We start from the raw sequence: 19,562 nt of genomic DNA on the forward strand, positions 1-19,562 counted from the left end.
ACATGGAGAAACCTGGCCTAGGCCAGCGGAAGTATGAAACAGAGTGGTAGTCATGGCACGTGTGAGCACACACCTTGCTAGAGCCAACTGCACAAGTTGTTTGTTACAAGTGTGGGATGGCACATAGGCTGCCTATAAATTGAGATTATAATAGGTTCTGCGGTATGTTTACATTGTGACTTCTTTGAGGTAGGAAGTTGCTGTGCAATAGAGGCAGGGGCGACTCCATCGTGCTTGAGGGCTTTCAGCTCAACGCCACCTTGAATGCAGTGGTTGTGCAAAGGCTGAAATTTCATAGAATCATAGAATCACAGAATGGTTTGGGTTGGAAGGGACCTTTAGAGGCCATCAAGTCCAGCGCCCCTGCAGTGAGCAGGGACATCTTCAACTATATCAGGTTGCTCAGAGCCCCGTCCAGCCTGGCCTTCAATGTCTCTAGGGATGGGGCCTCCACAACCTCTCTGGGCAGCCTGTTCCAGGGTTTCACCACCCTCATTGTAAAAAATTTCTTCCTTATATCCAGTCTAAATCTCTCCTCCTTTAGTTTAAAACCATCATCCCTTGTCCTGTCACAGCAGCCCTTGCTAAAGAGGTCACCCCCATCCTTCCTATAGTCCCCTTTAAGCACTGGAAGGCTGCAATGAGGTGTCCCCGCAGCCTTCTCTTCTCCAGGCTGAACACCCCCAGCTCTCCCAGCCCGGCCCCGCAGCAGAGGGGCTCCAGCCCTCGGAGCATTTCTGTGCCCCCTCTGGCCCCGCTCCAGCAGCCCTGTGTCTGTCCCGCGCTGAGGGGCCCCGAGCTGGAGGCGGCGCTGCGGGGGGGTCTCACAGAGCGGGGCAGGGGGGCAGGACCCCCTCCCTTGCCCTGCTGCCTGCGCTGCCGGGGATGCAGCCCAGGGCACGGCCAGCTTCTGGGCCGCAAGAGCACATTGTTGGCTCCTGTCCAGCTTTTCATCCCCCAGCACCCCCAAGTCTTCCTCCGCAGGGCTGCTCCCCATCCCTCCATCCCCCAGCCTGGGTTGGTAGCGGGGGTGGCCCCAGCCCAGGTGCAGGACCAGGACCTTGGACTTGCACAATTTGCCCCTCTCTGTTGCATTATCATCACGAAAATTTGTGCTGCAGTTTCTCACTTGCAGCTCTTTGCAGGAGGACAGATGTGCTATACACACCTCGCGTTTGTGATAACAGGGCGACAGCTACCAGTTACAAAAAGGATTTTCACAGACAGAAACCTGCCTTTCCATGACAATATTTACAGTGTGATGCCCAGGGGCCCTGCTCCGGGCACGCTTTGAATGCCCGTGTCCTAGAGATCACAAGCTGAGCAGATACGGCTCACACTCCGGTCGCAGCTGACGGCCGCGACTCCCTCTGCCGGCATCCCCGGTGGAAACCCGACAGAACATATAATGTGCTTGTAACAGAGCTGCGAGACGTTTTTAGGAGTAAAATAGCGTTACACAAAACGGCAGATGGGAACAGAACCTGCAGAAGTTCTAAGGTGGATCTAGAACCGCCTTAAAACCCTTCAGTGCTTACAGGGGAATGCCTGAACGGCCCAGGAGCCGAAAAGTTGCATTTTTAAAATGGTAATTATTAAATAAGCTAATATTAAGACTCTCAGGTTGCAGCGAGGGGCCTCTCGCTCGGCCCAGCGCAGCCGCCTGGCACATCCGTGCAAGGCGCAGCCTCACGCGTCGCGGCGGGCGGGTGAAGGGGGGCAAAGGCCGGCGCCCACCGAGGCGCCCCCTCCGCCCGAGCCGCCCCCGACGGGGCGCGACCGGCGCCTTTGCGGGCCACGTAACTCGTGCCGTAAAAAATCCCTCGGGAGCGTGCGTCCGCCGTGACGTGTGACATCACACGTGCGGTTCTAGCTCGGCGCTCTTACTCTCCGTGGCGGGGCCGGGGAACGGGCGAAGCACGGTGTCTGCCCGAACGGCCGTCCCACGCGCGGCGCGAACGTCACAGCCGCGGGCGCTGCCGTCATAACCGCGGCGCTCCACTTGAGGACGCCGGGGCCGCGCCTGCGCAAAACCCCCGCCCTGCCGCTGCCGGAGGCGCGAGAAGCACCGCCCCCCGCTGGGTGGGCAGGGGTGGGGCTGGGGCGAAGGGGGCGGTGCTTCTCGCCGCAGCCCGAGCTCCAGCGGCTCCAGCGAGCGCAGGACGGAAGCCGCGGGGTGGCGCGCGAGGGTGCGCGGGCTGCGCATGCTCCGGCCCGGCGTGGCGCAGGGGGCGGGCGCAGGGCGCATGCGCGCGGGGCTCCCGGGGTGCCCGGCTCTGGCGGCCATGGAGCGGAAAGGTGAGCGCCGTGCGGCTTCCCCCCCCCACCCCCCCAACCTTCCCCGGGCCGCCCCCCCGCCCCGGCCTGCCGCCCCTCACGCCTCTCCCCCTCTCTCCCCCTCAGTGCTGGCTCTGCAGGCCCGAAAGAAGCGGACCAAAGCCAAGAAGGACAAGGCCCAGAGGAAGTAAGTACGGCCCCCGGCTCCCCTCAGGCGGCAGCTCCCGCCGCCGGGCCCCGGCACTGCCTCCCGCCGGCACCGCCGCCTCTTTGTTACCCGCCGGGAAGGGGCTGCCGAGCCCTGCGGGCACTCGGGCTCTCCTGGGGCGGAGGAGCCTGCAAACCCTTCAGGCTAGACGGGTTTTTAACGCGAGTTTAATTGAAGGCACGTTTGGCGGCGTAGGCTGGTGGCCCGGGGCGGCGGGTTCCGTCGGGGCTGGTTTTTCTCAGGATTTCACGGTTTTTCGCCGTGGTTTCTTTGGCGGGCTGCGGACGGGGGAGCGGAGCTGCCTCGGTGTGTGAGGAGGCTCTCCGTGCCGTGCCCCTGGCCCGAAGCGGGAGGATGGAGCTGCAGCCGTGCTTCCCCGCTTCACGCCGTGCTCTGTCCTTGCAGGCTCCTTCCCTGGGCCCCGGCTGTGCCCGCTGGGCCATCCAGCCTCCCCTCCCCTCTCTGGAGCCTCCAGAGCTGCCTTTAGGAGCCAGCCTCTCTTGACTCTCATCCCCCGGCCCCCACTTTTTTTTTTTTAATTTTAATTTTGCCATTAAAACGCTGTGATGTGTTGTTTACTTCTTCCTCTAACTTTGATGCTCTCATGTGGCTTCTCTCCTACCACAGGAATTTCACAAGTCTTTATATGTGGTGAACTTTTGGATGCAGATATTAAAAAAATGAAAGGATCTCAAGTAAATACTAAACAATGGCTCCCACCAGACTGCGTTAAGTACTACATTCAGGGCTGCTCGTGTATTCCTTTCTTGTGAAAGGTGGTGTAAATCCTAGAGCTCTGTGCTCAGTAAAACACTGCTTATTTCTGTAAAATCCCTGGTACCTCAGGAGGTTTTGTACTCGCTGGTGTTTAGGAACCAAAGGTATTCAGTAAGTAAGGCTTTGGGGTGGGAGTTGGAGGGGTTTTTCTTTAGGCCTAGAGTAGTGCTTTCTTAGTCACTTCCTCAGACAAATCACAGGGCTTTTAAAAAATATTCTGGTTGTTTCCAGCAAAGATTCGGTTGTTTTGAGATGGGGCTTCTGAGGGGTGAAGAGCATTAACTAAACTCCTTGGGAGATGCGCATTATGTTTCCATGCTATTTTGTACATATTTCTTGAAGATAGTGTTAGGGCAATTTTTGAAGGGCTCTCCTCTTTCTGCAGTGTTATCTGCATCCTAATTTCTGAATGAATAATCCATTGTTTAATTCTATATGAGTTACTCTTTTTTTTTTTTTCCTTGTCCAGCTGCAGACAAACAATACTGACTCTGCCAATAGAGTCCACAGTTGCAGTTGGAAAGACTGACTTCTGTGTAAATTCTGAGGTTGCTGAATGGTAACTTTCAGTGCTGGCATGTTTGTTGTGGGTTTTTTTTTAAAGCCTTTTTAACCATGTAGCCAGAACAGGCTAACTACACTGCTGTTCAGCTCGTGGTTTTGCCACTAACATGGATTTGAGTGGAGAACCATACTACTTGTAAAATGCAGTGTTGATCTTCTTAAACTACATGCTTCAGCTCTGTTTTCTGCTATCAAAGGTTTATTAGATCCTGCCTCAGAAATTAAAGACATTTGCATGTACTTTATGCTTTACATTGTACAACAAAAAGAACCCAGTGTCAGCCTCTAACTTTAGGTACAGTTCCGTGACATTTATGCTATTTAAATACAAAGCTGCTCTAGTTAAATCTTCTAAAATAAGCTTAACTGGGTTGTTGTAAGACTTTTTCCATGAAATCTAAACTTGAAACCACATGGAATGCCCTTTTAACATCTAATGTTCCATGGTAGTTTGTTAGATCACACACATGTAACTTTTTCTATATGAAGGTAAGTGAAAAGCATGAAGCAATGGATTTTAAAAGGTTACATAAGTATTAGGAATTATCTTATTATAGGTAAGTATAAAAATGCAGAGAATGTTCTGAAGGGATTTAAAGCAATTCAAAATATCTTTCACTTTAGAGATTAACTACACCTGCTTTAAGTTTCCTTGTCAACCCAACTTGGCTAAAAACAGAAAAAAACTCCACTTGGAAAGGTTGAAATAATAAAAATGGACTGTGTATAGTCCAAAACTGGAAAGTTACTGCTGTTTTCATCATTTGGTAGTTAAAATTGCTGCTCTTTAAGTTCAGACAAGACCAGCTTAAGCTGGTTATTTACAGAAAACCCTTGTAAATACTATCTATGGTTCCATATATGAGATTTTTTTTTTAATGGGAAAATCAACCCAGTTCTTAATTTTCTGCAAATTCAGGATCTTCCTATTTCTTCTCATCCATCCCGTCTTAAAAGTGTTATTTGATACCAATGAAGGAGTGAGTGCATTTATCCTAACACACTCTTCTGCAGAAAGAGAGCAGGGAGAGTATCTTGGTAATAGGAAGATGAGATACCTGTGTCTTCCCACTCAAGTAAAACTACCCCAAATCTTCTGATTATCTGGAGGAATCATTAAATGAGCTGTCTCAAATCTTTGCTTAGGAAGCTTCTACTTGCCTACCCTGCTTGTCGGTCTTGCATCCGCCATTGTGGGGTTGGAAGAATATTGTGGCTGTGTACTTTTGCCTGGCTCCTATTTCCCTGAGAATTGAGGAGGAAGGTCGGAGAGTGACCGCTGAATGCCGTGGAGGAACAAAAAACAAGCCAAGATACAGGGAGATCCTGAGTTCTAATGTTGACTATCATTGGGTTGCTCTGTGGCCTTGAGTGAAGCATTGATTTTGGTTTCTGCTTATCTCTGTCTTTTGCATCAAAAAGGCAATGAATTAGAATTAACATTGCTTTAATCTAAATTATTTTTAGAAAATGAGAGGCAAGCTTCTCCTTGGCCTTTTCCTTAATATTAAGACTATGTCAGGAAATACGCACGTCAAAGCCTTAGTTGCTAATAAAGCACAGGGAGTTTGGTACGTAGGCTACTGCAGTGTGTCTTGCTGCCAAAAAACAGCTTTGCTGAAAGCTATCTGGGAAATATGTGATGTATTAATTTTATCATTTCACGAGGTGTGAACATCTTGGGCACTAACAGTCAGTTGATTCCCAAAGGCACTCAAAAAAGCCTGTCTTCAAAAAAGGAGCTTGTAGGCTTACAAGCATTTTTTCTTACTAAAGCTTTAGTAACTCAGACTGTAAACTCTTCAGGCAGCTGTATCTGGCGAGGTGCATTCAGGCAGTTATTTTTGCCCAGTTGTCAAAAACACAGACTTTTTGCAGTTCTTTGAAGTGGTTACTAATGTCTTTGGAGTTCGGCATTGGTAGACAGATGTGTTGGGTGTAATATTTGCACTGGTCTATAGGAAGGTGGGGGAGCTGCACAGTGCTTTCCTGGGAACAGTTCTTTTGCTAGTTTTCCTCCTATGACTTCTAGGGAACTGAAAACAGAATTCCTGTCTTCTGGTGTTCCGTGAGCCGTGTTGGATGGGGATGCCCGGGAACTTGGCAGGAGGAAGGAGCCATGGGTGTCCCAACAGTTCAGCCTTTCACCCACCACGAGGTGGCTGCTTCTTGCTTTGCAGGTCCTGTAGCGCAGACCAGGCCACGTGTACTTGTAATGCCTCCGTGAGGTGAGGTAGTGCCTCCTTAGGAAGCAGTGCAGCCTAACACAAGATTACAAGATTGATTTCTGAAGGCTCCGCGTGTTGTTTGGAGGGGGTTGTTGCTTTGAGTTAGCTCTAGTGCGGACAGAACACCCATTCCTGGCTAAAATGATGCTGGAACATGCCATCTGTGTGGTTTCATTTTGAAGAGATTAATTTCCTGTGCTGTGAGACTGTTGCACTATGCGAAGCCTGATATGTGAGGAAGATCTGGTATTTACCTCAAAACTGTTCTTCTGTTTGAAAATACAGGCTTTGATTTTGAACTAAAATACAAATATAGATGTACTTTACCAGTAACTCTGGTAATTTGTAATGGAATCAGGCACTTGTGACTGTTAGACCATAATTGCCGGTAAAGTACTGTGGCATTTTTCTGTCTATGCTGTGTGTTGGCAACCCTTAGAAGCTCAAACTGTTCCCTTTGTCCTAGGAAAAAATTACTCTCTAGGTTACTGCTGAGATTAAGACCCAGAGTTTAAAAACTAGGCTAAAAAACCCATCCAGATTTGAAGCAATTAGAGAAACAGACCAGAAGCTGAACAAATAGTTCTGTATTATAGCTTATTTTCTCTGAAATGAAGAAAATAAGCCTATTTCTGGAACTGGGCTACAGGTCTGTATGATGTGTAGATGATGGGTGTTTCACTGGCAGGCCCAGGTGATAATACTGCTTCATCAAGTCCGGTGCCTTGCTTCAGCAGTGTCTCTTATGTGTCAGGAAAGGGTGGCCTACTCATGCACAAACCCAGCAGTTCTGCGTAAGGGGTGTTGAACCGATTGTGCCTCAAAGCAGAGCATTTTGTTTCTTTAAGCATGAATAACTACAAAGGCAGCGGCAGCCGTGCAGTTACAGTATGTGGCTTGTTCTGAAAAATGTGCGTGATCTAAAGTACTTTCTTCTAATTCTGCGTGCCCTGGTGAATTTGTTTAATCCTTTCTTGTAGGCTCTACCAAGTGGGAGATATTTTCAGTAGTTCCTTTGGCTCCCTCTTCTCCTTGAGTGAGGGAGCGGCAGAGCTGAGTTGGTACGGTACCGCTGTCTTGCTTCCTCTCCCTCTTCCCAAGTGCATGCAATATTCAGTATTTTCAAGAAGCCTGTTAACAGTTACCTGTAATTTTCTGGCCAGATTCTTGACATGTGGTGAAGCCTCACCACTTTATTCCTTCTCAATAGAATTGCTATGAAGAGAGGCGAGGAAGTTGGTAGTTTTTCCACCTAGGCAGTCTGGGGAGCAGAAAGTTCCTAGGGGAGCCTGATACTTTCCAGTTTGTTATTGCACATCTGGCTTGTATCGATTCCCTGCTGTCTTTGAGGAGTTCTGACAGCCCTCTCAGGTTCTTCAACTTCCTTATTCAAAACTTTGCCTGGGATCACGATCTTGGATTATGTTTTCCTCACTTGTCTTTCATAATTAACACCAGGGCTACATCTTTCCCAAGTGTTTTGAACATACGTTTAAGGTAGTCAGGATGCATCGCCCACAGGATTTTTTCATTCAAATACAGAAGTGATTATCAGACAGGACACGACTGAAGATCTGCTGGTTTCCATGGAAGTCGCTTGGTTTGCAATAGCTGGAATAGCAGACGGTTCTACAAACAGCTCGTTAAGTGCTTGTGTGGGTGAGTGGATTTGGGGAGCAAGAAACTTGATTGCCTCTGTTATTTGCGCCTTAGTACTGTTCTCATGTGGCATTTATGATCACTTATCTTCAAACTGAACTCCCACAGATCCACTAAACAAAAGTGTGTCTTGGTGTGCCTCTGAGCGCCCTTCTTAAAAAACTAAATGTTGAACCATCTCCAGACCTCCTAAGTTCTCAGAAGTGGTGTTCTGGTAGCCCTGGGACAGCTGCCCTCCAGCAGCAAGTGTTGCGGATCTGCCCTACTGGCAGAAAATACCAGCTCTTTATTCAGGAAAAATAGGGATGCAGGAGAGAATTGCAATAATCACAAAATAATGTGGATTATAGACTAGTAAGTTCCCCACAATCTATGATTTATAATTCCCCCAAATACTTCTAGGTTACTTGAGCAGAAAGGTAAAGTGCATACAAGCAGGAAAACACACACTTTTATAATTTCAGACCAGAAGTCGTACTGAAGGTTGGGGTCTAAACATTTAGAGTGTGTATCGAACGCTGGATTTGCAGCAGATCTGCATGTAAGCATGTCGGAGGCTGGCACCAGGAGCAGTCATTCTGACTAGATGTGCCTTAACATGATCTTGAAATTGCAGGCGCGCTGAGGACTAGTAATGAGATGCAGTCTGGCAAGCGTACTTCCCTTAAAGAGACATGGTCTTGATGCACGGCTGTGAAAATGGGAGAGAGACTTTTAAATCCTGGGTTTTCACCATGCCATATGGAGCTTTTTTCTCTCTCTCTCTCCTCTTCCCCAAATGAAAACAAGGAATCCTTAACAGCACTTGCAGCGAGATCTCGTGGCGGTGGGTGTACAGCCTTGGAAATGGTTGGCTGGATAGTTGAGGTGGAAAGCAGCGCTTCCTGCGGCAAGAGTCCCGGAGTGGGTTATAGTACTCTTATCTGCATCTCCTACAGCATGAGCTGGCTTCGTCATTAGTCTTGTGTTCAGTGAATTGAATTCTGTCTGGGGATGTTTCATGTGTGTAATTTGAGCTCACAAATAAGGAATGACAGTGTTTATAAAGATTGTGCTGCAGGCGGCTTAAAAATCATTTAGGAAAGCAGTTGTCTTCGGCTGCCTGCAGGCTGGCGTCATCCTGCAAATATCAAGGGAATGGGAAGCTGAGGTGAAGAGGAGTAAGGAGAGTATCTTTTTTGTTGGTCTGTGTATAAGGATAATAGGTGTGACAAAAGTGTTTTGGATTAAATATATGCTGCCTTCCTTGCTTGTAGGTGGAAGGGCTCTGCTTTTCTGTCTGTTCAGAGCAGGTAGATAGGTAGCACGGGCAGTATTTCTGCAGTTTTGGGGACAAGGAAAAAAAATAGTTATTTCCTGTACAAAATAGTTTTGAAGAAGCTGCTGTTAATGCTCTTAAATATAGAACCACCAAACACCTCTCTCCCAAACATTTTGTCATGTAAGTTATTGGGGTGAAGAAAACAAGTTCTGAGTTTTGACGGTGAAGTTGCACGTGGAGACTTGGCTGATGGCTTGACTAGTCATCTGTAGAGAACAGCGAAGGAGCCCGTGCTGGGGCTGCTCTGCAGCACAAAGAACGCTGCTTTTTCACTGCACTGTCTGTACTAACAGGCATGACTGTCGCCTCCCATCTTCTCATCTTCCTGATGCTGTTGGATCTTCCTCAGTTCAAATCTGTAAGAACACACGTTGTGTGATTGAGGCTGCTTAATTGGTGTTTTACCTTATTTTTTGTGTGTGGACCAGATAAGCAATTCTATGGGAGACTGGCAAGAGACTGTAAAAGTGGCTTTGAACACCACCTGTAAGGAACCAAATGAGTGACTGAAATCTTAGTTCCTGCAAATAACTGTTACCATCCCTGCTATGCACTGCAGAGGTGAGCAGAGTTGTGTGGTGATATAGTCACTGAACGTGGAGCAAAATCTTGTCTATGGTGGAAAATTTTGCATGTTGTTAGCACCTCCCCTAATATGAAGAGGTTTGGCAACCCTAAACTGATAAAAGGGCGTTCAAACTTCAGTGAGCTTTTAGGGTGAAAATGTTTTAGATACACAGATTAATCCAATTTTTCTTGAAACCTCTTGGTTTAAAACTGCAGAGCCAGCTTCAGAGCGTGCTTCACTCCATAGCAGAGAAAAATCTCTAAATTATTACTTGCTATGTCACATTGTTGCTGACTTGTTTCCCCTACCACTTACATAAACCAGCAGGATAAACAGGCACAGGAAATGGCTGGTAATTCTTCTGTGTCATGGGAGGACGATGTTAAGTGCCTGCTGCTGTGAAAAATACTCAGTTCACCTTTTTAAAGAAGATTTGACTCCTTTTGCTTTTTTGTTACTTTTAAGCATAAAGGATAAGTTTTTCTTGTAACTCTGGATGGGGAGGTTTGGAATTGCTTCAGAAAATTCATTTTTACTTTGAACGCCCTTTCTCTCCTGTGTGATTATGCTGGCATTTCTGTATCAAAAGGATTGGTCTGTCGGCAATTACCATGATCGTTGTCTTCATCCCAGCTTTGAATCCAGTGGACTATTGAATAGGCAAATAAAACCGGCTTGTTCAGGAAGAAGAAGCTAGGTATCTGACTGAATTTCTAATTTCATTAGAGGGAAGACTGAGACAGGTAAACATCAAGAGAATGCGATGAATCTAGTTATGCTGAACCCCTAACATGACTGAATTTGCAGGAGGATCATCTGAGAGCAGCCCCCAGCCTTGCTGCAAGGCCCTTTACCTGCAATGCAGTGCTGTGCATCTGCAGCTAGGTGGTGGAGGCAAATCCCTCTTCTCCCTCACTCTTGCACAAAGCTTTGCTGCGTTCGAGAAGAACCAGCCCCTCTGCCTGCCGTTGATGTCCCCCTGCTTCCCAAACAGTGTGGCATCTGATTTTTAATGGCTCTTTCGAAAACTATTGGCCTGTCTTCAGGAATATCTTTATCAATGGGAGGCCGTGCTTCATGCAGGTAGGTTACCCTCTTCGATTTTTTTTTTTTTTGTCTTGTGAATTTGCAGTTCTTCAGGCGTTCCCCAGAGAATAAGGACTTTTGGGAGGGTCTCTATATGTGGATTCACATGGATTCTGTAAGAGATATAGCATTTTGCATTCACGTTGCTGTTCCACATTGTTTTCCTTAAGTAAAATACTGCTATGTAGTTGTAGTGAGACCCTGCAAATCCAGTTAATTCTGATGATTAATTAGCACATTATGGGAGCAAAAGTAAAAGGCGATCAGGGTGTTCTTAGGTAGAACAGAGGTGGCTATATAAAAAAAAAAGTACCCTAGAACACTTGATTTTTAATGTGCAAACTGTTAACTTTTTTATAGGCTCTTTATGTATTTTATCTGCATTTTGCAGTATTGCTGACCTCTGTTTCAGCTGTCATCTCTTAAATACCGAGTATGGATTTTTCTGTTGTCTTTAGCAGCCTTGTGTGCCTTTGAGTCCTGTCTGCATGAGCAAAGCAGACAGATGAGGGTGGTTGTTTTGTGTATCAGTTTTTCTTTGGTATTAATACATATTCTGCATTCATTAAGTCTCCCTTAATTCGTGTCTGCAGCTGACATGGTCACTTTGGGGGAAGAAGGTGGTGGGATGTAATAACATCGAGTGAATTTTCACAGAAAGGCAAAGGAATGAGATGTGTTTTGGAGGTGATTTGATAAAGGAAGTGGCACTGTAGAAACGTATGTGACCTGAATACGGCTGGTTGTCATATTAGTTGGTATAATAGATTATAATATAGAAGTGAAATGCTTTTGGGTCCCCAGGACAGACTCGGATGCAGACTACAGGGTGTGTCGTGTACGATGCTGTCAGCAGCATGATTCGTCAGCCCCTCTTAGGAGGGGTGCAGAAAGCTTCCAGGAGAATGGGGTTTAGTGCTTCCAGTAACTTCTTCCTTGAGGCATGAAATTACTATTATTGAAAAGCATTGGGTCTGCAGAATGGCATGATGTTTCTGTCTGCATCAGTGGTTCTTGAGATGAATTTTCTTTTGAATCCGTTCTAATGCCCTACATCTTGCAGTTAGAAAAGTGAAAATCTTGAAATAGTGTTGGGGAAGATTACTCCTTAGGCCATGGGTGTGGCTACTGGCCTTAAATTCTGCTTTCTGTCTGATTCTGTGTTCTGGTTCTCTTTACCCTGTCTATAGGATTTGTTATAAATGAGCACCCTGTCTCCCCTTCAGCCATTCTGTCCATGGCCCTTTTTGCCTTTGCCACCCACTCTGAATTTGGGGATAGTCTATGACTCTATTTGTAGCTCGGTTGTCCCCAAAGGAATGCAGCAGTTTTAAAGTAGCTTTTTGATGTCCAAGACTTGCCCCCACCCCCAGTTTCATTCTTCCTACCCCGACTTGTAATTCTGTGGCTCTCAGGGAGGGAAAGTCTAAATACTAAATACTAAATATCTTGGGGCTGGATCAAGCTGCAGGGCTGTTAATAAATGTCTCATTAGCCTGGCAACAGTGGAATGAACTGCCTGGCAGTCTGGTTTTCTGGTTGGGGACCACTCATCTGTGTTGCTTATTTGTTCCTGAATTAAAAAATCAGGAGGACTTGCTTGCTCTGACAACAGACTGAAAGTAAATGTTGGGTGGTTTGGTCGTGTCCGGGATGACCTTTGTGGCTTGTCTTTGCTTTAAGGAACTTCAATTCCAGATTGTCAACAGCGGAACGCATGATTTCTTCCTTTTTTTTATGCTCCATAGATATTTAGGGTGGCCATAGTTTTAATGTGTAGTATTTAATGTCTGAAGTCTCAGCAGAGCACGTGTGTAGTAGGTAAATGCTGAACTGTATAACTGCTCAAAATTGAACTATGAAATTTGTCCCATGGATTACATAATAGAATGCACAGGACTCCGGCTCAGTTACAAGCAATAAAAACTGCCTCCGAAAGCCCACGTGCCTTAGCATATCCACTGGCATAACCAGTGGCTGTATCGGCAGTTACTTCTTTGAGTAAAATGAGTTGAATTTGAAGGGTGGTGGAAGGCATCAGTTATATCTGCTGCTTTGCTGGAACAATAGTTTCAATACAAGGAACTTCCTCTAAGTCACACTGACAGGGAAGCTTATTGTAAAGAATGTTATCTCATGCTTGTACGTCATCGCTGTAAAGAAATCTGTTGCCCACCTCTTTGGACAGCTCCAGCATTTTTTAATATCTCATACTTTTAAGAAAAGGAAGCTTAATGCTGATATCCTGTAGTACTTTGCGACTAAATCTTGCCAATGCAAATGGGCTGTAGGCATTGTTTTCCGTATAAATGCTTGCTTTGTACAAAAGGATGTTGAAGATTAAACTTTGTAGACATTCAACCGTTCCCGGTAACGCTTTGTGAAGTAAATAACTTTACCTGGTTTAGTATTACCATTTCATGAGCTGTTTGGCTGTAAGCAGTGTGCTGCTGTGAAGGAGCTGGGGCACAGGGCAGATAGCAATATGTTTTAGCTCAGAGAACTCAAACGCAGCTTAAAAGCATGACAGCAATGAGGTGGCCTTTGCCAACATGATCTTCACAAGCAGGAACTTAAAGTAGCACATTTGGTGAAGAGTTAAACACACAAAATTAATGCTTTTAACTGGGGGGGGAAGCCTACCTCAGTGCCTGATTTCAATCCCTCTGCAATCACAAGCTCTCGGAAGGGTTTACAGAACATCTGCTCTGCGTACTCCCACTCTCCTCAGTTCAGACAACTGTAACAAACTTCAGACATTCAATGACGAGACAAACTGGAAACACAACCTACCACATGAGAACAGGAACAATCAAGGGCAATATTAGGGATTTTGGAGTTCTAAAGTATTAGAAGCAGAAGGATTGTTAAATGTTTGTTTGATCTCAAAGGTGAAAGGGACAAAGGGCACAAGTTCTAAAATACTGCTTTAACTTTCTTCTAAAGGAGCAAGAGTTAATTGGTATGTCTTTAAAATGATATTAATCAACATTTAGATCTTCAGGCTTTATATGAGGTAGCATCTTAAAATATTGGCTTTTGAAAAGTCCTCACTGAATGAAAGGCTGAGAAGGGGTTCGAAGAGGCTAACGTTTTGGTGGGATAAATAAGCTTTTAACTCACTGTCTTGTCTGGCCTTCTCTTTGTTCCATTACCAAAGCGAATCTAGGGCATTAAGTTGTATTTCTCACTAGTATATGAAAAATTGTTTCTGTCTACCTTGATAGTAGCTTAGGAGTAAAAGCATTTGAATGTGAAGATAGTTCTTCTGAAGGCTGACTATTGCATCTCCTCCATTATCAGCAGTCCCTCATGTGAAATGAAAGCTACTGGGCTGAAGAGTAACGTGTGTGAGACATGCAGTGTGTTCTCTTTCAGACCCGACACTCAGCATCGGGGCCCTGCTGCTCATTCAGAGAATGATCTTCCCGAGCAAGAGGAAGAAATCCTGGGATCAGATGATGATGAACAAGAGGATCCAAATGACTACTGTAAAGGTGAGAGCTTGCCTGTTTAAGGTGCGGGAGCTCCAAGGTAATCAAGAAATCCCCTTGATTTCCCATGTACTATAGATAAGAGACTCCCTCTTACTTTGCATTTTGAAGCTGCATGATGATAATAAAATTTTTCAAGCTAACCTGAAATGGAGAAACTGTTCTGCAAGGTCCCCTCTGTTATCAGTCAAAATTTGAGTGGGAGAGTTGTTTTGAATGCATGTGGTTAAAGCTGTTAGATTTTCCTCTGTGCCAGAGGGCTTTCAAAATCAGTACAAGCAAGTAGACATTAGATTTCTTTTTGGTTTTCATCAGAAAAAGGACATTTTCAAATCCTTCAAATTGGTTTCAAATTCTTCACTGTTTTCTTTTGAAGATCATAGTCTTAGTATCCATTCTTCAGATAACTTTGTGTCTGCAAATATAGTCTACTCAGAGAAACAGAGGAAGAAAGAAACTAAATGCAGAGCAAGTGGAAATACCACAGTATATAATTCAGTATCAAAAGGGTCAGGTTGTTTTTTAACATAGCAAATACTTTAAAAAAGACAGAATGCTGATCATACAAATTCAGCCAATCAATTAGTTGAAGCTTGAATGTGTGCCCCACCTCCAAGCGCTTTGTAAGACTACTTCTGGGATACTATTTATTGTATATATTGAATAAGACAGAGGGAGAAGCGTGTAACAAATGCCATGTATGTGTATATAAAAAATGCAAAGTAGAAATAGCACAGGGAACTTGAATTGCAATGTTTCTTACACTTCAGTACTTCAAAGCATTTACGTTACTTTTAGCATGCTACCCAAGTATTTGTGGGATTTTGTTTGTTTAAAGCAAGTGGGAAGAAGAAAGCCATTGTGTGAATTAGCAGTCAGTGCAGCTGCCACTGTTGGAACTGAAATCTTTAAGTGAAGAAAAGGGACTTCTGCTGCTTGAGCTAATTAAGTAATGGATAGCAATTCTATGTCTTGTTTGTGAACCAGTCAATCAAGAGAGATGAGCCTTCCTGGCAAAACATACATTTCATGGGTGGTATTCGCTGACCACAGCTGAAGAGTAAGCGCCTGGAATCTAGGGTGAAATTCCAGGTTCTGGCAAAAATGTATGCCTTAACAATTACAGATTCTTCTCTTCATTCTGTTTTCTGCCAGTTCCCTGGTGTCTTTGGCTTTTCACTTCGCTTCCATCATGGGACCCTCCTGCATACTCAGCAGCTGAGAGATACTATGGGTGTGGGGAGCAGACTTCCCTGTTTTCAGGGTGATGTTAGATGGCAAAGTGCCCTTCAGTCAGGGAAGCAGTTGCAAGGGAAACTCCGCTGGGATCTTGGGTGCAGTACTCTGTGACGTTGTGGGGATAGAGCATGCAGAAGCAATGCTTATTATTTAGCTCTAGGATTCTGTTGCTGAGCATCATAAGCTGTGTTTTCCGAAGGTGCTCAGCCTAGCAGGCTTCAGATGCTTTCACTGAGAAAATCTGTGATGCTGCAGTGATGGCCTACAATGAAAAGGAGGACAAGTCAGTCATTCTAGTTCAATTATATTAAAAGGATACTTTTCAGTCAGCTAGAGGGCTGTTCACAGCTCTTCCTCTAACATACCGTTTATTTGTTCTAGCAAGATCCAATTAGAGGAACATTTGCATTTGTTTATATGATCAAAATTCAAACACATCAAACAAGTCTGCCTCAAGTTGTGACGCTTGTTCCACATACCTGCCCTTCAGCACTTGCGTGATCTCTTGATGTATCAATTTCCCACTGCTTTTCTAGGTGGTTACCACCTTGTGAAAATAGGAGATCTCTTTAACGGACGATACCATGTGATTCGGAAGCTTGGATGGGGCCACTTCTCCACCGTGTGGCTAGCTTGGGATATCCAGTAAGTCCTTCTCTTCCTAGCTAGTGTTTCTGGTGGGAATGTACAGCGTTGCACAAGCATGATCAGAAAGCAACTTTTTACTTTCAGATAAAAACACAAAATCTAGCTGTCCACATCCTAACACAGAAGTTTGTTTTGATGTTGTGCATGCACGTGTGTGGGAGGGAGTTACCAGGGCAGACCATACCTGTGGAAGAGTACTCTTGTGTTCGGCAGTCTGACCTATTATTTCATTTTATGAGAAATTACTAACACGGATGTTTTGTAAAGAAACCCAAAGACAATCTTCATGAGTACTTAGTCCTTATTTTTCCGTGATGCCTTAAATACATAGCTCTCTTATGTGCAAAAGAATTAGGATAGTCTTGGAGAGTAAGTTCTTTTTGTATGAGTGTTAACAGGCTCCAATTTACTTACCTTGTGTGCATAGAGGGAGGAGATTTGTGGCTATGAAGGTGGTGAAGAGTGCAGAGCACTATACAGAAACAGCACTGGATGAAATCAAATTGCTAAAATCGGTGAGTGCCTGAGAGACGGGCTCAAATTTTTTTTTTTAATTCATTTTGGGGAGTTGACATTAGTTACGTGCTTGATGTTTCTGGATCATCTAGCTGCAGTGAATTTGGATAGGAACCTAACAGTGAGTAGATCTGACTTAAGAATATATTCTTGCCTAGTAATTATCTCAAGGAACACAAAACTAATCCTTCTCTTCTCTTCAGGTCCGCAACAGTGATCCAAATGATCCAAGTAAAGAGAGAGTTGTTCAGTTATTAGATGACTTCAAGATTTCAGGAGTTAATGGTTCTCGTATCCTTTTGCAGATTAAAAGCAAAGAATTGCATAAAAACGGGAGTTTGCTGGGTAGCTGTCGTGTGGGGCTTGGTGAGCGATGCCCAGGCATCCTTTTCTCTGCCCAAGGAAACGTGCTGTAGAATCATCTGCCTCAAAACTGCCTGCTAAGCTCAGATACAGAATGATCATTCAGCCTGACGTAATATGTGCAAATGTTGGAGATGGCACTGCTTAGTCATGCTTTTAACACGAGAGATGGGGTGGCTGCATCTGATTTGTGAATCCGGGCTGAATGCCTTAGTGTCCGAGGTACCTCTGTGGTAAGAGAGCCTGTCTATATCAACCCCTCAATTTTGCAGGCAGCCTGGTAATAACCCGTTATTTAGGTAAAGGAGTACAAAATCATAACACCAGTAATTAAAAATAGTAAACACACGAGTCTATAACTTGACAATAATGTCATTTTCTTGTTACGGAAGCATCTTACCTTGGACTCCATCAACATTGTTACGGTATTTAAAGTGTATTGCTTTGAAAATCCCCTGTAGATCTGTGAACAGCCTTCTAACAGGCAGTGATTTCTGGCAAGTCCTAATAATGCACCCTTAAATTTCAAAAGCTGGACTTTTGTGCATGTTTCTGCTTTGCAGTACCTTGAATTTTATTTCAGTGAGGATTACTAGGCTGCTTAAGAGAATTGAGCTGTAGGTTATAAATGTTCTAACTCTTTTAGAAAACAGTAGCCCCATAATGTATTTCCTTTAACTTTTTTCTGGTACCTAGCACTGAGTAAATGTTGACTTGATTCTTGTATTTCTTTCACTCTTGTGGAACACATGCAGGCTTTCTGCCAGTGTAGAAGAAAAGCTGCCTAATAAACTACTGGAAGTTTGGCTTCTAAAGCAAAGGCACAATACTGAGTATGTGTCTAGAGTGACTGTAGTTGTTGAGGTCTTATAGACAAAAAGCAGATAATGTAAATATTGTTGAAGCCCAGGCTTGTCAAAGGTTTGTTTTGCTGGTGAAGAGGCAAGGGAGGGCGGAGAAAGTAACTTAATTGCTGTGAAGATAACTTATGAAATGGAAATTTTAATATCTGTTCAGGTAATGCTGGTACAGAGAGATCTGGCACCGAGTTTTGCCTGGGGCAAGAGCCCAGGCTGTTCCAAAATGTACATTGTTGGCTTGAAGCTGTCTCAATACTAGCAGGGAACGCTAATACCCACTTGCCTGTGTATTGGTGGCTGGCTTCCACCCAAAGCAGGAGATTGCTACTGCTGCATTAGGACCATTGTCCTAACCAACTCCATCCCTCTGTATTTTAGGTGCTGTTAAGGAAGGCAGCTTCTCTAATCTGTGTCAGAAGGATGAGGTTACTTTAATATAAAACACTTAACTGGTATGGATTTCTTCTGATCTCAGTCCTGGGAATTTGGGGCTCCTTGGATCAGGATGTCCATCTCTTTCCTTGACTGAGTTCCAGACATCTGTATGGTGTTTGAAGTTCTAGGGCATCATCTCCTGAAGTGGATCATCAAGTCAAATTATCAGGGACTTCCACTCCCTTGTGTCAAAAAGATCATCAAACAGGTAAGTTCCAGTTCTGACTGCACTGTTCCCCTCAACCCAGTGAGAACTCTTTCACTAACCTTTCTCAGAGCCAAGACAACAAAGGTTAAAAGTCAGCGGTCTATCTCTGATGCAACAAAATCATTCTTGGCTTAATGTTTCCCTTCTCTACTGCAAAAGCCTTCTGCTACAGATATTTATTTTCTGACCTTAAACCATGATGGGAGGCTTTTTAACCTCTTCTTACCCTGGTTATTCCTCATAAGTGCAAGTATTTTTTTTAAAACTCTGTCACAGTAAGCACAGTGCTTAATGATGGGAAGAGCAAGAGAAACCTGTTCCTCCTACTGGATGGCTGCCTAAGAAGAAAATCTTTCTACATGTGAAGGTGGAGGGGAGCAGGAAAACATGATTTTATTATAGGGAATTAAGATAAGATTTTCAGCTGTGGCAAGTTAAATTATAAGGGTAAAGAGACAGTATTTTAAATTTGTAGTTATAAACTGTATGTGAATCTGTGTTTTCTCTAACTGAGCAGTAACCACTGATCATGTTAGCTCTAATCTGGAGCATTCTCAAACACAGAAGTCCTTCAGGTTCATTGGTCATCCTAGGCCATTTTGCATTTTCACTTCCCTCTCAATTTGCTCACTCTTTGCTTTTTCTAATAATCTATTTCCTTCTCTCCTGTCTGCAGGTTCTTCAGGGTCTGGATTACTTGCACACAAAATGTCGAATCATTCATACAGATATTAAACCTGAGAACATTCTTCTGTGCGTCAACGACCAGTATATCCGCAGGCTGGCTGCAGAAGCAACGGAGTGGCAGAGATCTGGGGCTCCCCCCCCGTCTGGCTCTGCAGGTGCTTTTTTTCCTGAGAATTGGTGCTATTTCCCCACACACACACCCAAATCATAACTGATCTCACTATGGAAAACTTCCTAATTGAGCACAGTGGAACAAGAATGCAAGTAACCTCTGAAAAGCCAACTGTAAATTGTGAAGTGAATCATGAGTTGTAAACTCAGAGATGATCGGGAAGGCAGTCGTTTGTGTAAGAACAGAGGGAGGATACATGCATGCTGGCACCTGCTTTTAACCCGGCTAATCTGGCACGGGTAAAGCAGGGAG

General features: G+C 44.7%; 1 protein-coding gene across 2 annotated transcripts in view; it reads left to right on the plus strand.

Annotated features, from left to right (window-relative positions):
* The window catches only part of SRPK1 (SRSF protein kinase 1), a 32,519-nt gene that overhangs the window by 2,901 nt on the left and 10,056 nt on the right, over positions 1-19,562 (plus strand). Inside the window, exons 1-8 of one of the 2 annotated variants that reach the window (XM_064472256.1) lie at positions 2,138-2,298; positions 2,404-2,464; positions 14,067-14,185; positions 15,958-16,066; positions 16,497-16,584; positions 16,789-16,876; positions 18,345-18,451; positions 19,128-19,293. In XM_064472256.1, coding sequence (XP_064328326.1) covers positions 2,205-2,298; positions 2,404-2,464; positions 14,067-14,185; positions 15,958-16,066; positions 16,497-16,584; positions 16,789-16,876; positions 18,345-18,451; positions 19,128-19,293 — 832 coding nt within the window. In that variant the 5' untranslated portion in view covers positions 2,138-2,204. Of the gene's footprint in view, positions 1-2,137; positions 2,299-2,403; positions 2,465-14,066; positions 14,186-15,957; positions 16,067-16,496; positions 16,585-16,788; positions 16,877-18,344; positions 18,452-19,127; positions 19,294-19,562 lie in introns of those variants that run through there. The other variant, XM_064472255.1, reaches the window with a different exon arrangement.

The sequence above is a fragment of the Phalacrocorax carbo genome, chromosome 23, assembly GCF_963921805.1.
Source record: "Phalacrocorax carbo chromosome 23, bPhaCar2.1, whole genome shotgun sequence".
Classification (NCBI taxonomy): Eukaryota; Metazoa; Chordata; class Aves; order Suliformes; family Phalacrocoracidae; genus Phalacrocorax; species Phalacrocorax carbo.